This window comes from Bos indicus x Bos taurus, chromosome 26 (assembly GCF_003369695.1).
Source record: "Bos indicus x Bos taurus breed Angus x Brahman F1 hybrid chromosome 26, Bos_hybrid_MaternalHap_v2.0, whole genome shotgun sequence".
NCBI lineage: Eukaryota > Metazoa > Chordata > Mammalia > Artiodactyla > Bovidae > Bos > Bos indicus x Bos taurus.
The window spans coordinates 9,246,245-9,262,776 of NC_040101.1; the positions used below are offsets into that span (position 1 = coordinate 9,246,245).

The following is a 16,532-nucleotide window of genomic DNA, read 5'->3' on the forward strand; positions in this document are numbered from 1 at the left end:
GAAGCAGAGAGGAAGAAAGATACGATAGATTTGCTTTCAGAAAACCAAGATTTCGTGACTTCACTGGCTGTGCAAAAGAAAGGAGAGATCACAGAAGTCCAGTTTCCTGACTCCTGGTCATTCAGCCTTGTTCACAAAAGCTGAAGTCCGGTGATAATGTTGACCCCGCTCCTTCAAGTGCAGACTAATGTTTCTGAAGAAGAGCTTATTTTCTTTGGACTGTGCAAACATGTTACTGTCAATGAAAGTTAATTTATTAGAACAAGAAGGAAGACCTTTCAAACTCTGACATTCCACTTTCTTATTCTGATTCCCTTTTTCCTTTCAGAACATGGAAAACTCATCTCTATGGGCTTCATGAAGAGGATGGGTGGTGGTGGTGGGGAGGGACCATATACCTTCCTACCCTGAGAGTATCTAGAAAATTCCATCCACTCCCACTTTTCTGGGCAAAGCTGAAAGGCCCTTCAGGTTCAGCTCAGGTTTTACTCCACCACAGACCCAATACTTCCTAATTGCTCCTCCAGGGGCCTGGAGTGCAGACGGCTTAGGGGTGGAGTGGGGGGGCAACCCCCTTCGGGCCCTACTGTTTCTCCACCTTCCATCTGACCTGGTGGCCCCGTGGACAAGAGGCCTACGTCCCAGAGCCCCTAACCTTGCTCAGATACCACCTGCCCTGGCCCCACAGCTGCCATGGACAACATCCAAATCTCTGAGACTAAAGTCGAACTGTTGGCATCCACCTGACACCCTCGAAAGAAAGAGCGTGTGTGGGAAGGGGGGTGAGGAGAGAAAATCCGACTCCATGCCCGCCCTGTCCCCATCCTCCCCCGTCCCCCCTCCCCCCCAATCACCACCGTAGGCGGAAAGGCTCAGGGTCTGTTCCAGAGAGTGAGGGTCGGGAGGAGGTGCTTCAGGTCTCTAGAAAGAGGACACCACACTTACCTTGGGAGGGACTCTCCTCTTTGGACCAGGTCCAAAGAGGCACTGGCATCCCCACTACCTGCTATTTCTCTAAGCTCAAAGTCACTGGTTGTCTGAGGAGGACTTACAAATAGCTGAAAAAAGAAGAGAAGCTAAAGGCAAAGGAGAAAAGGAAAGATATATCCATCTGAATGCAGAGTTTCAAACAATAGCAAAGAGAGACAAGAAATCTTTCCTAAGTGATCAATACAAAGAAATAGAGGAAAATAATAGAATAGAATAGAATGGAATGGAAAAAATTAGAGATCTCTTCAAGAAAATTAGATATACCAGGGAACATGTCATGCAAAGATGGGCACAATAAAGGACAGAAACAGTATGGACCTAACAGAAGCAGAAGGTATTAAGAAGAGGTAGCGGGAATACACAGAAGACCTATACAAAAAGATCTTCATGACCCAGATAACCACGATGATGTGACCATTCACTTAGAGCCAGACATCCTGGAGTGAAGTCAAATGGGCTTTAGGAAGCGTCACTAGGAACAAAGCTAGTGGAGGTGATGGAATTCCAGCTGAACTGCTTCAAATCCTAAAAGACAATGCTGTGGACATGATGCATTCAATATGACAGCAATTTGGAAAATTCAGCAGTGACCACAGGACTGGAAAAGGTCAATTTTCAGTCCAATCCCAAAGAAAGGCAAAACCAAAGAATGTTCAAACTATTGCACAATTGCAGTCATCTCAAACACTAGCAAAGTAATGCTCAAAATTCTCCAAGCCAGGTTTAAACAGTGCGTGAACTGAACTTCCAGATGTTCAAGCTGGATTTAGAAAAGGCAGAGATACCAGAGATCAAATTGCCAACAACCGTTGGGTCATAGAAAAAGCAAGAGAGTTCCAGAAAAACACCTACTACTGCTTCATTGACTAAGCTAAAGCCTTTGACTGTGTGGATCACAACAAACTGGAAAATTCTTAAAAGATGGGAATACCAGACCATCTTACCTGCCTCCTGATAAATCTGTATGCATGTCAAGAAGCAACAGAACTGGACATGGAACAATGGACTGGTTCCAAAGTGGGAAAGGCGTGCATCAGGGCTGTATATTGCCACCCTGCTTATTTAATTTATATGCAGAGTACATGAAGTGAAATGCTGGGCTAGATGAAGTACTAGCTGGAATCAAGATTGCAGGGAGAAATATCAATAACCTCAGATATGTGGATGATACCACCCTTAAGGCAAAAAGTGAAGAGGAACTAAAGAGCCTCTTGATGAAGGTGAGAGAGGAAAGTGAAAAAGCTGGCTTAGAATTCAATTCAAAACACTAAGATCATGCCATCTGGTCCCAATCACTTCATGGCAAATAGATGGGGAAACAATGGAAATAGGGACAGACTTTATTTTCTTGGACTCCAAAATGACTGCAGATGGTGAATGCTAAAATTCACCATGAAATTAAATAAATAATAAGCCATGAAATTAAAAGACACTTGCTCCTTGGAAGAAAAGCTATGACCAACCTAGACAGAACATTAAAAGCAGAGACATTACTTTGCTGAAAAAGGTCCGTCTAGTCAAAGATATGGTTTTTCCAGTAGTCATGTATGGATGTGAGAGTTGGACTCTCAAGAAAGTTGAGCGCTGAAGAATTTATGCTTTTGAACTGTGGTGTTGGAGAAGACTCTTGAGAGTCCCTTGGACTGCAAGGAGATCAAACCAATTAATCCTAAAGGAAATCAGTACTCAATATTCATTGGAAGGACTGAAGCTGAAGTTTCAATACTTTGGTCACCTGATGTGAGGAACTGACTCATTGGTAAAGACCCTGATGCTGGGAAAGATTCAAGGCAGAAGAAGAAGGGGATGACAGAGGATGAGATAGTCGGATGGTATCACAGACTGGATGGACATGAGTTTGAGCAAGCTCTGGGAGTTGGTGATGGACAGGGAAGCCTGGTGTGCTGCAGTTCCTGGGTCGGAAGGAATGGGCCACGACTGAGTGAATGAACCTAAAGTTAAGTAAAGGCTGGGAGGGTGGGGGCGGGGTGTCTGACCACCGCACTGCGCCTGCGCATAGCCCAGAGGGTGGCCCACGAGCTGTCAGGGCGCATGCTCTAATCTGGCGCTTCCCGCGAGCCATCCCACCGCGGCCCAGTGCTTTTGAACCCCGCTGCCAAATCCAGCCGGCGCGCGTGTGCGTGTCTGCCTTAGCTGGTCTCCAGACAACGGGGAACTGCGGCCGCTCTCAGGTTTGCCGGGGGCCGAGCCGGAAGTTGCCCTGTTCCTTCACCTTCCCTCGATCTGGCGTAAATTAAAGAGCTATAGAGAGAGGTTCTGGAGCCGGCCTGGTCCGTAGGTGGCCGAATGGAGACCATACACGGGCCACCGACCCGGCGCCCGACCCTGGCCTCTTCCTGGGATGCAGCGTTCGGAGCCTTGGCCCAGAGTCTCCGTCTCACCCCGGATGGTCTCGGCGACCGGGACGCCGACTGGGAGGAGCTGCTGGCGCCGCCCGCCTCGGGGTGCGCTGGGCCGGCGAAGACTGGGTTGTGCTCAGGGACACAGCCGCGCTCCAGGGGGAGCCGCGAGGGAAGACGGGGACCCTGAGTGGAGAGGGTCTGCGCCCGAAATGCGGGAGCCGAGCGGGTGACGGGGCTGTGCGGGCGGCGAGGGCGAAAGGGCCGGGCCCGGGTGGCGGGAGGACAGAGGGGCGTCCGCGGGAAAGCTGAGGGGACTCGGGGGTGAATGTTGGGGACGGGGGGGCAGTTAAGTGGGAGACAGCGTTTCACAGACACCCGCCTTGAGTCCATCTCGTCGGCCTCTGAGGCCCCTTGTCGGGATCAGAACCGGCCTCTTGTCCTGAAACAAAAACCTGTCTACCAATGCATGCATGCTAAGTCCTTCAGTCGTGTCTTGACTCTTGGTGACCCGCGACCCTATGGACTGTAGCCCGCCAGGCTCCTCTGTCCTAGGGATTGCCCAGTTTAGAATACTGGAGTGGGTTGCCGTGTCCTCCTTCAGGGGGTCTTCCCCCAACCCAGGGATCGAACCCGCGTATCCCGTTGTCTCTTGGATTTGCAAAGGATGCTTTACCGCTGAGCCAGCTGGGAAGCCCGTGGGCTAAAACAGGCCTTTAAAAAAAATCCAAATGTGGAAAAATCATCAGTTTAATTTTGAAAATGGCACATTGTTCCCCTTTATTCTGTACCTGCCCCCAACCCCTAACTTCTGAACGGTTTTTGAATTCACAGTAGCTGACCAGTAAGTCATTAACTGGTCGGGCAGTTTTCAGGAAGTCGCTTAGGGTGTAGATAGAGGTCCAGGGGGAAATAGAGTGGAGAGCCCTGGAGTCTAAAGCATCATTTCCTCATGATTTCCGTATTGAGCATTTATGTGATCAGTGCTTTGCAGGGTGCTTGGACTCCAAATGCAAATATCAATTAATTGGATAACATGTCAACCCCTGTGGCCCATTAAGGGGGTTAATAACAGTGTTCTGTTAATGACAGGGAACTATAATACTGCATGTTGTCGTTCAGTCGCTCAGTTGTGACCGACTCTTTTCAACTCCATGGACGGCAGCAGGCCAGTCTTCCCTGTCCATCACCGTCTACTGGAGCTTGCTCAAACTCGTCCATTGAATCAGTGATGCCACCCAACCATCTGAGCTTCTGTCATCCCCTTCTCCTGCCTTCAATCTTTCCCATCATCAGGGTCTTTTCTAATGAATCAGCTCTTCGCATCAGGTGGCCAAAGTATTGAAGCTTCAGCTTCAGCATCAGTCCTTTCAATGAATATTCAGAGCTGTGTGTGTGTGTGTTAGTCACTCAGTCAATGTCAGACAATGTCAGACAAAGTGTCCGACTCGGTCACTCCATGGACTGTAGCCCACCAGGCTCCCCTGTCCATGGGATTTTCCAGGCCAGGATGTTGGTGTGGGTTGCCATTCCCTTCTCCAGGGGATCTTCCCAACCCAAGGATCAAATGTAGGTCTCCTGCATCGCAGGCAGATTCTTTACCATCTGAGCCACCAGGGAAGCACTATAAACTACATAATATTCTTCATTTTCTTTTCAGCCAGGATCACGTGATTTTGAAAAGGAACCTGAACGGCCAAGATGAAAACCCCTGCTTTCTTCACCTGAGATGTGACCCTCATGGAGGTGAAGAAATCGTTTCTATTGGCATTTTAAGTTCAGCAAGAAATATGGAAGTATACTTAGGAGAGGAGTACTGTGGAACCAGTAGGGGCAAGAATGTTTGTAATGTTCTGGATAACAGGTTTGTGCCTTATGAATGTGAAAGTGTTCTTCTGAAGTAGTGTTTTATTTTCTTGAGCTTTTGCAGTATTTGTTGATTCTCTGACTTGGTGACTAGGGAAGAAAAGATAACATACCAGCAGACGTAGAAGTTTAGACCTTTAGGGATCTTAAAGACAGTCTAGATCAGTCTAATTGTGTGTATGAATGTGGAAATGGAGAGCTAATGGAAGAGAGAGAAGTTGGTAAAAGATCATAGCTAGTTTGGGAAAAAGTTTGATGCAAATGAAGTTCTGGTAAGTTTCTTATTTGTTTTCTTTAACTCATAAGGAATCTGTTTTCCAAAAATCACTTTGTCACTCAGCCTGGAACTTTGAACATTTTCTTGTAGGATGCCGTTACCAAATAGTGTGTGAGCTCAAAACTGTTCTGTACTGGCAAGCTTAACCCATTATTAGACTTTTTCATTTTTTTCTCCCAGTTTTTTATGAAGATTCTGTTCTAATCTTTCTTCAATATGAATCAAAGTATGAGCTGTTTTATGTACTGTCTGTACGGTGTATGACAGATATATTGTTGAGCTTTAAAATATGCTCAGTGCTGCGTGAGTATACACTGGATATCTAATTTAATTTTCTGCTATAATTAGTAAGTGGCAGATGTTGTCTTCATATCTAGTGGAATTCAGTAGGAAGTCTCTGCTGTTCATGCCTCACCAGGAAAACTGAATCTGAGGATTAAAATATTGTCCTTTATTTTTAAATATAACTCTTCTTAGTGATAATGTATGCAATTTTTAATAAATCAGTTCTTTTCTATTTTTAGTGAACATGAAAAGATTACTTTGTACAAAAAATGTCTAAAGTTGGAGTCTTCCACACATGCTTGTAAAATAAAGGTAAGTCATTCCTAAATTGTAGCTAATTTAAAACTACAGTTGCTTTCCTAATATATAGATATATTTATTTCCATAAATTGATAATGTAGTTAGTCCAGTGTGGTCCCTGGTTTTATTTCAAAAATACTTAGTAAACACATGTAAAAAGAAATTCTTTTCTAAAATATTATCAACATTCTTTTAAAATTTGATCATTTATTTCCTATGGTCATGTCAATGTACTTTTGTTAGTATAGCAGTGTTGGACACAATTAAAGAAATTTCAGACGAGGGCATCACAAAGTTAAAGGAGTTTAGACTGATGTTGTCAGCATGAAAAATTTTATTAAGGTAAACTCTACTGATGTCATCAGATCTAGAGGAAGGGTACTGAGCTGGATCTCATAAGTCCTGACTAATAAGCGAGCCTCTTTCTGACTAAAGAAGTGACCTTGGGCAAGTTTCTTCATCTTTGGGGACCTACTTTATGGGTAATAATAGGGAGCTAAAGAAAATTCTTGGATTATTTTTATCTTTAAAATTCTGTGCTGATTATTACTTACAGACGAGCACAGAACTGATTATCCCAAGATGTTGTTTAGGTGTATACACTAATGGCTTCTAAAGTCATTTTAATAAAGTGATGCATTCATCCAACACATATTCAGTTCAGTCACTCAGTCATGTCTGACTCTTTGCGACCCCATGAACTGCAGCACGCCAGGCCTCCCTGTCCATCACCAACTCCCGGAGTTCACCCAAACCCATGTTCATTGAGTCGGTGATACCATCCAACCATCTCATCCTCTGTTGTCCCCTTTTCCTCCTGCCCTCAATCTTTCCCAGCATCAGGGTCTTTTCAAATGAGTTGGCTCTTCGCATCCGGTGGCCAAAGTATTGGAGTTTCAGCTTCAACATCAGTCCTTCCAATGAACACCCAGGACTGATCCCCTTTAGGATGGATGGTTGGATCTCCTTGCAGTCCAAGGGACTCTCAAGAGTCTTCTCCAACACCACAGTTCAAAAGCATCAATTCTTCAGCGCTCAGCTTTCTTCACAGTCCAACTCTCACATCCATACATGACCACTGGAAAAACAATAGCCTTGACTAGACGGACCTTTGTTGACAAAGTAATGTCTCTGCTTTTTAATATGCTGTTTAGGTTGGTCATAGCTTTCCTTCCAAGGAGTAAGCATCTTTTAATTTCATGGCTGCAGTCACCATCTGCAGTGATTTTGGAGCCCAGAAAAATAAAGTCAGCCACTGTTTCCACTGATTCCCCATCTGTTTGCCATGAAGTGATGGTACTGGATGCCATGATCTTAGTTTTCTGAATGTTGAGCTTTAAGCCAACTTTTCACTCTCCTTTTTCACTTTCATCAAGAGGCTGTTTACACATATTAGAGTGCTTATAGATAGCGGCTGCTGTATTGGGCATTTAGGAAGTGGCAGTTATGAAATAAACTGGAATGTTGCTCATACTATAGTGGCAAGATAGGTAGATTAAGTGTCAAAATACACACAACATTCACTGGTGAGAAAGGCTTGGCGGTTGAAAAGCATAATATGCATTTTGAAATGTGGGTATATACATTTCATGAGGTTCTTCCTTGTTGATGACAGTCACATCTTTGGTGCCACACTAAGTTTTTAGATCATGGGTCTGTATTCACCTGTGTCTTTGTGTGATGTATGGGTTTGTTGTCTCTGAAGATGAATGGGGTTTGTAACTGTGCTGTGGAAGTACCAGGGAGTGCAGAGAGTTTCATTTAGGAAAATCTTTGGGTTTGTATGAAGGCCTCTTCTGGGCCAGTAGTACCTTCAATAGTTTATGAAAGTTAAATGAAGTTACTGCTGTGTATCTTTGAGCACTCACTCAGTGATATACACTGGACATTGTAACGCACAATCCTTATAACAACCATGTGAACTGATTTTACCCCTGGCTAAAGTTTGGCATCTGCCCAGGGTCACCCAGGCACAGCCCTCCCTGAACTCAGGTCTGTCTGATTCTAGATCCTGTTTGCTTTCCACTTTGCTACTTTGCAGTCCTACAGCACACAGGAAGCATCTTGCTTTAGAAGCACGTACAAGATGAGGCAGCATAAAGCTCTGAACAGCTTCTGGGACAGAAGCCAGAAGAACTAGGCTCAAAGACCGACCGTTGTTTACTCTGTTGACAAAGTAGAAAATCACCGTGAACTTGTTTTTCATATGTAAACTATTGAGATCTGTTAGGTTGTCTTAATATTCCTTATGGTTTTAATTCTAAAATACTGAGTTATATTTAGCACTTCACAAACATTTTGCATGGGATCCTGGACAGTCATCTTTTGTATTAAATGATATAGCATGTTTCAGGATGGTAAGATCTCAGATTGATACAGTTTATCTTTAGTTCCTTAAACAAGAAAACATTATTAAATAAAACATTATTTATACGTAATCTTTTACTTAAAAGGGCTTTTTATATTTTCCTTGTTCTTTTGAATCTTTTCTTGGCTTTTGCTGTTCTAGAGACAACTTAAAAATGTACTTGAATTTAATTTTTAGATTCTTGAATGCTTCTTTCTTCAGTATTAATAAGAAATGACCTTAAATAATGGTTGTTTTTATTACTATTAATTTTGCTGAACTTTTTTGTTATAATAGCTGCTCTCCTTTGGTGAAAAGAACTGTGTGTTCATCAGTAAAGTTGTGGTACACGTAAGGCCAGTCTTGGCACATTCTTCAGCAGGCTCTCCCACTCTAGGATCAAGGATAGACCTGGAGAGGGTCCAAACCATCATGGAGTCCATGGGGTCAAAGTTATCACCTGGAGCTCAGCAGTTGATGAATATGGTGAGATTCCAGCAGCAGGTGAGTAGGAACGGATTTCTTTCTGGATACCATTACAGTTCTTTAAATAATAGCTTTTTATTAGGACATGTGGTGACATAAATCTTTTCCACTTAACTATTGTTATTGATGTGACTGTTATCTTTACTAACTTTTCTAAAAGTAACATTCTGTAGCCTTATGCCCTTACAAACAGAATATTTCTATTACAGACTTCATAATTTTCTATGAATTCACTCATTTATTCACTCAGCAAGTATTTACTTAGCCCCTTCTTTGTGAATGATGCTCTGTTCTAGTTACTACAGAAGGTTCCAAGGTGAATTAGTCTACGGCCTGTCCCTAAAGGTCTCTGTGGTCTTATTAAGGGACTACATAGGTGGGATTCAGTTCAGTTTAGTTCAGTCGCTCAGTTGTGTCCGACTCTTTGCGACTCTGTGAATCGCAGCACGCCAGGCCTCCCTGTCCATCACCAACTCCCGGAGTTCACTCAGACTCACGTCCATCGAGTCAGTGATGCCATCCAGCCATCTCATCCTATGTCGTCCCCTTCTCCTCCTGCCCCCAATCCCTCCCAGCATCAGAGTCTTTTCCAATGAGTCAACTCTTGGCATGAGGTGGCCAAAGTACTGGAGTTTCAGCTTTAGCATCATTCCTTCCAAAGAAATCCCAGGGCTGATCTTCAGAATGGACTGGTTGGATCTCCTTGCAGTCCAAGGGACTCTCAAGAGTCTTCTCCAACACCACAGTTCAAAAGCATCAATTCTTCGGCGCTCAGCCTTCTTCACAGTCCAACTCTCACATCAGAACATGACCACAGGGAAAACCATAGCCTTGACTAGATGGACCTTTGTTGGCAAAGTAATGTCTCTGCTTTTGAATATGCTATCTAGGTTGGTCATAACTTTCCTTCCAAGGAGTAAGCATCTTTTAATTTCATGGCTGCAGTCACCATCTGCAGTGATTTTGGAGCCCATAAAAATAAACTCTGACACTGTTTCCACTGTTTCCCCATCTATTTCCCATGAAGTGATGGGACCAGATGCCATGATCTTAGTTTTCTGAATGTTGAGCTTTAAGCCAACTTTTTCACTCTCCACTTTCACTTTCATCAAGAGGCTTTTTAGTTCCTCTTCACTTTCTGCCATAAGGGTGGCATCATCTGCATATCTGAGATTATTGATATTTCTCCTGGCAATCTTGATTCCAGCTTATGCTTCTTCCAGCCCAGCGTTTCTCATGATGTACTCTGCAAAGAAGTTAAAAAAGCAGGGTGACAATATACAGCCTTGATGTACTCCTTTTCCTATTTGGAACCAGTCTGTTGTTCCATGTCCAGTTCTAACTGTTGCTTCCTGACCTGCATATAGGTTTCTCAAGAGGCAGGTCAGGTGGTCTGGTATTCCCATCTCTTTCAGAATTTTCCACAGTTTATTGTGACCCGCATAGTCAATAAAGCAGAAATAGATATTTTTCTGGAATTCTCTTGCTTTTTCCATGATCCAGCAGATATTGGCAATTTGATCTCTGGTTCCTCTGCCTTTTCTAAAACCAGCTTGAACATCAGGAAGTTCACGGTTCAAGTATTGCTGAAGAGGGCTGCAACATGAGAGAGAGAGAGCAGTATGGATTAAATCTTCAGTGCTGGAAGGAGTATAATGTAGCTAGGAAATGGATAGAAGTTCATTTCTCTGGAGTGAAGAAGCGATAGGGGAAGCTTCAGGTAGACTAGGGCTGGATCATAGAGGATTTTGAATGCTTTTATGAAGCTTGTGGGCATGTTTTACCTGTTTTAATTAACTCTAGTTCACTATTACGTGTAAGATGAGGAGTCAGTAGAAAGTGAGACTGCAGGAAGCAAAGGATCTCTGTGTTATTTCTCGTCCAGATGAGGGTTAAGAGGGTCTAAACTTGAAGGAGGACCCTAGTGCTGGGTTGTGAGATGCTACAACAGTGGAACCATTGGGACTTGACAGTAACTTGTATGGGGTTTTGGGGAGAAAAATAGAATCAAACGTGAAACCAAACTTTTGAAGATAGTGATGTCAATAATACACAGGGAATGCAAGGGAGGGAGTGACTTGGAGGGAAAAAAAAGTTTATTTTGGGAGTATTGAGTTTTCTATGTGAATACCATGTTCCTGGGGTGACGTTGTGAGCCTTTGGAAACACAGGGGCGGGGGCATCCCTAGTAGATGACAGAGAAGGTGGTGAAGGGAGAGACCGGGGCCAGGAAGGAAGACCACAGGCGAGCAACTGTGTTTTCTCGGAGCACAGGGAGAAGGGTGAGGAGGCGGAGTGCAGGAGCCACTGTTTAGAGTAGCAGAAATGTGATGTCAGTTCAGTTCAGTCGTGTACGACTCTTTGAGACCCCATGAACTGCAGCACACCAGGCCTCCCTGTCCATCACCAACTCCCAGAGTCCACCTAAACCCATGTCCATTGAGTCAATGATGCCATCCATCCATCTCATCCCCTGTCGTCCCCTTCTCCTCCTGCCCTCAATCTTTCCCAGCGTCAGGGTCTTTTCAAATGAGTCAGCTCTTCACATCAGGTGGCCAAAGTATTGGAGTCTCAGCTTCAACATCAGTCCTTCCAATGAACACTCAGGACTCATCTCCTTTAGGATGGGTGGTTGGATCTCCTTTCTGTCCAAGGGATTCTCAAGAGCCTTCTCCAACACCACAGTTCAAAAGCATCAGTTCTTCGGCGCTCAGCTTTCTTTATAGTCCGGCTCTGATGTCAGGAGACCTGAATTCAACACTGACAGTGTTAGTTCTGTGCTATTTAGCATTGCTTCCTCTATTTAAGGATAAATTTCTTCATGTTTACTATCTAAAGGTTAATTGTTTACAATCTAGCAATGCTGCTGAGATCATAAGATGAATGTGGAAGTTTAAATCAAATAATACAAATAAAAAAGTCATATAACTTCTATGAGATTGTCCAACATTAATTTAGTAGGAGTATCATTGGAGGGACAGGCAGACATAGAACAGGAGAGCTGGTGATGACCTTGGAAACCTCAGAATGGAGAGCTTCCAAAAGAACAGAGTCCATCCTCTTCGTTCTCTGGTACAGTGATCTCACCTGCACAGCTCAGGAGGTTCCTAACAGATGCTCCTGCTCCAGTGCTCCCTCTCCACAGAGCAACCAGGATGATCTCAGAGGGTCCATCAGACTCGACTTCCCCTGTGTAATGTCCCCGAACTGCTTCCCCTCACCCCAGAGTTAATCCAGATTCCTCACCCTCTCATCTCAGATCTGGGCCGTCGTTCCCTCCTCAACACCATCTCCTGTCACATCTCCTCAGATGCTCGTCTCTGGACATTCTGAGGTGTGTGTTCCCCAGATATCCACCTGTGCTCCCACCTCAGGACCTCTGCACTCTTAACTGTTCTCTTTGGCCAGAATCCCCTCTTCTCGATCTTAGCAAGTCTGCCCTTTTCTTGTTCTTTCAGCCTCATCTTAAATGTTCCATCTTGAGTGAGACCTTCACCAGCCACACTGGTGCACTATCTGTATCATATTTTCATCATGGCTTTCTTCATTATTTTTGTTGTTTTATACACACACACACACACACACATATTTTCATCATGGCTTTCTTCATTATTTTTGTTGTTTTATATACACACACACATATATACATGTATATTTACTGCTCTTTTTATCTCATTAAAATATAAGCTTTGTGCAAACAGGAATCTGATCTGTCTTATTTATGACTCTAATGTATATGCTCCTTGATTATCAACTCAGCTTCTTTTGCAGATCCTTAATGGGCCAGCTTGAATAGCGAGGAGATGGAAACCAGGTTCTGAGGGATTAGATAGTAAATGAGTAGTTGGAATGTGGAGGTAGCCAGGTTAAAGTAGGTTGTTTCAGGAAGGCTAGAGATAGGAACCTGCCTGCATCAGAATCCCTTGGAAAGCTTGTAGAGACAGAACACTGGCCCTCAGTTGTGACCTGAAACCCTGAGGGTGTGATTCAGGACTCAGCTATTTCTAACCAGCAACAGCAGATGAGCCCTATGCATAGTGTATTTTAAGAACAAATGTTTAAGGGGAAAGATCCAATGGACATAGAGATTAAAAATTTAAAAACAGAAGAAACTTTGTGTGTGTGAAAGATTTTGGAAACATTCAAGACGGTTAATGGATTTTAAAAAATCAATTCATGACTGATACTTTTAAAAACTTGTGTTTGGAAAAGAAATGATGGCAAAGTTTCAGGTGTTTTTTGGGCCATGTCTTTAAGGGTTTTTTTTTTTTTTTTTTTTGCTTGTGTATTTAATTCCCAAAACAATATGCTTTCTTCATCATGAATTTATGTCAGTTCAGAAGTGCATTAGGTAAATCATAGGAGTGCTTGCCCAACTCTTACCTTACTCTCAAGCTTGATGTGTGTCTCTGTAGCTTTGTCTCATCCAGAAATGCAAGTCCTCCAACCAGCAGCACATGTTATTGTAACCTGTTTCCCATTATATGCATATGCTAAATCCTTACCTGTGCGGGCATTTGGTAAACACCCTGGGGAAGAAAGGAGATCCTGTGAAATCTTCTTTTAAACATGCTGATAAATATCCTATTTCTATGGGGAGACTATATTTATGGAATTCTCATGGGATATACCTGGTTCTCTGGAATTGCTTTTGTTTGCAAACAAGTAATCCATGGACTGTCTTTCTGAGAAGTGTCGCATAAGCTCTGTAAGTATCTGTTGAGTGTAGAGGAGGGGTGTTTCATGATCAGAACCCCTCCTCCTGTGTAAGGGGTGTAGCCACGCACACTGTTGCGAGCCTGCCCGTGTTCTTTGGGGCAGGGCCTGTCCTGAGGGGAAAGGAAGGGCCTGGGAGCAACTTCCTGGCCTCTCCTTGCTTCACATGTGCCTTGTGGTTCCTTGTTTCCTGAAAAGTTTTATTAAAGTGGTTTCTTATTTCCTTGTATTTGCAGTTCACATGTGCTGACTTTGATTTGTTTTTGCTTCAGCGGTTTAGAATAATTGAGTAAGAATTCTGTCTGATAGTGTCTGGCATATGCTTGTCATTTAAAGTTATCTGAGTGAAAGCTCTGGGCCATTTTCTCAAAGAAAATATATTCAGTTATTCTAAGAATTTTCACTATTTACCTTGTTCATCTTAAAAAATAAAAATATTCTCTTTGTCCTTGTTTTTTCAAGGTGATTAAAAAGTTAAAGCAAATCCTTTAAGATGTTCAGAGATAAAGATTTAATTTTTCAGAATTCTGGGAGTATATATACAAATTTGTGTTTGCTTTTCACTGTCTTATTTCCAGGGCCTGAAACAGTACCTAACACAGAGTAGATTTCTGGTAAATATTTGTTGAATGAATGAGTTCTGGGCTAATTTTATCCAAGGATCATTTTTTAGTACATCCAGAAAATTTATGGATCAAGTGTCTTCACCTGGTCTTGAATAATAGTACTTTTCTTAGTCTCTCTTACAAGGTATTGAACAGTGTTAACTATAAGACGATATCCCCTGATAAGAATCTCTAGGACTTCCCTGGTGGTCCAGTGGTTAAGACTCCAAGCTTCCATCTGCAGTGGGCATGGGTTCGAACTCTAGTTGCAGAATTAAGATCCCTTGTGTGGTAGAGTGCAACAAAATAAATAAACAGATAAGTTAATAAAAAAGAATTTCTAGTAGAGTTCTGGGTTTAGAGTTTAGGGTAGAGCCATCTAATGTAACAGCTAGGCTGGAGATAGTTTTGCTTTGTCTTGTGGAAAAATTGAGGAACATGGCAAGAGCATGCCTCTCTGGAGGAAACTGTAACCTATCAGAGGTGAGCCATTCTTCTCAGGAAGTAATACAGCCTAGCTGGGCTGAGGCCACAAAACGTATTCATTATGCTATAAATTATCATGGCAGTCATGGCCCCAAAGTAGCTCATTTTAATAATTGAAAATGTCACAAAAGTATTCAGACTTTAAGTATATAGGTAGAACATCAAACTTTAAGCAAGTAACTATCTAGTCTATCTTCCAGTGAAAACAAATTGCATATCCTTAGGGTGGCCTACATTTGTATGATTTTTAATTCTAGGAAAATTATCAATTATTGTGACTCATTAGAAAATACCATAAATTAAGGAGGGCTTTGTAGTGGAAACATTAAAATATACTTGTGCAATTTTACTAAGTATGCTTGTATTTATTTGAAGATTTTCCTTAGCAAAACTACACTGAAATGACTAGAAGTCCTGACTCTGGAGCTGGGTGTCCGGGGTTCCAGTCCTAGTTCTGCCACCAATGGCCGTGTTACCTTGGCCGAGTTAGCTTTAGTCTTTTCTCCTCAACTCAATACTGGGACAGTGGCTGTGGCCTGCTCCATGTGAACGTTCTGAGGCTCAGATGGAAGAAGGCACCTTGCCTGACTCGAGGTCACTCCAGAGTTAGCTGTCACTATCATTAATGTTCCTGCTCTTTCCTCATCTGCCTTCCTTAGAATTGTGTTGCCATCGGAGAGCAGCTCCAGTCGATCCTGGGAAACACGGGACACAAGCACGTGATGGGGCTGCCGTCCTCGTCTACTCCGGGAGCCTTCGACAAGTCATCCTGCACACCTTTTCCTTTCAGAACTGGATTGACATCTGGAAACGTGACTGACGACTCGGAGGCTACCACTGAGAAGAGTCTGCAGCCAGCTGGTGGAGGAAGTATGAGCAGCCTCCAAGAGTGTAAAATTGGGCCACAAAGCCGTTCTATTCTTGAGAATGATCTGAAGAATGCAGTATCTTCTTTCTTATCAAAGAAAGCAGGTGACAGCTCACACATACCTAACTCCGAGTTGCTGCCTTTTCTGCAGAATTTGTGTGGCCAGGTGAGCCATCTCCGGGTGGGACCCGGCACCAAGTGGCAGGACAGCATCACCAAGCCTGGCGGAGGCGCCGGGGGTGTCACGTAAGTGTTTAGACCCATGTGGTCGAGATGGGGTGTGGGAGAGGGTGTGGAGGCAGGTGGGGGAAAGAGGTTTGTTTCAGTAGCTTCTGCCTGAACTTGTTTGCGGAGAGAACTGTGGGAGCTTTGACATTTCACCATTGACACACGTAGAAGAAAGAAATATTCTGCAGAGTAGAATGTGTTGCTTTGAAAGAAGTGTGTAAATTGGAGGTGCCGAGCACTTCTCAGGCCTTTGGTGGGAGGAGTATAAGCAGCAGACAAGGGTCGGAGTAGAGAGTTACCTGTATGAAGGGAGAGGAGCTGTGGTAGCCATGACGTGCACAGTTTGCCTGATTGTATGAACTGAACCATTACAACGGATTTTCTTTGTAGATCCTGTGTGACCTGGGCTGATTTTCGAGTCATCCAAACATTTCTCAGCTTGTAATTGTTAATAGTGTACAGGCCCTTATTCTCTGATCTCAGAATTCCAATTTTTTCCACTCCTACTTTGATTGAGGGGTAGTTAAGTGTTTAGTATGTGCAGGAGATGCAAGAGATGCAGGTTCGATCCCTGAGTCGGGAAGATCCCCTGGACTAGGAAATGGCAACCCACTCCAGTATTCTTGCCTGGAAAGTTCCATGGACAGAGGAGCCTGCTGGGTTACAGTCCATGAGGCTGCAAAGACTTGGGCGTAACTGAGCACACACACACCTCCTT

General features: G+C 43.5%; 1 protein-coding gene across 4 annotated transcripts in view; it reads left to right on the forward strand.

Annotated features, from left to right (window-relative positions):
- The window catches only part of LOC113884211 (uncharacterized protein C10orf88-like), a 52,184-nt gene that overhangs the window by 26,356 nt on the left and 9,296 nt on the right, over positions 1-16,532 (forward strand). For 2 of the 4 annotated variants that reach the window (XM_027528527.1, XM_027528525.1), the window contains exons 1-5: positions 3,032-3,455; positions 5,011-5,214; positions 6,018-6,090; positions 8,723-8,929; positions 15,378-15,832. In XM_027528527.1, the coding sequence (XP_027384328.1) occupies positions 3,298-3,455; positions 5,011-5,214; positions 6,018-6,090; positions 8,723-8,929; positions 15,378-15,832 (1,097 nt within the window). In that variant the 5' untranslated portion in view covers positions 3,032-3,297. Of the gene's footprint in view, positions 1-3,031; positions 3,456-5,010; positions 5,215-6,017; positions 6,091-8,722; positions 8,930-15,377; positions 15,833-16,532 lie in introns of those variants that run through there. The other 2 variants (XM_027528523.1, XM_027528524.1) reach the window with 2 other exon arrangements.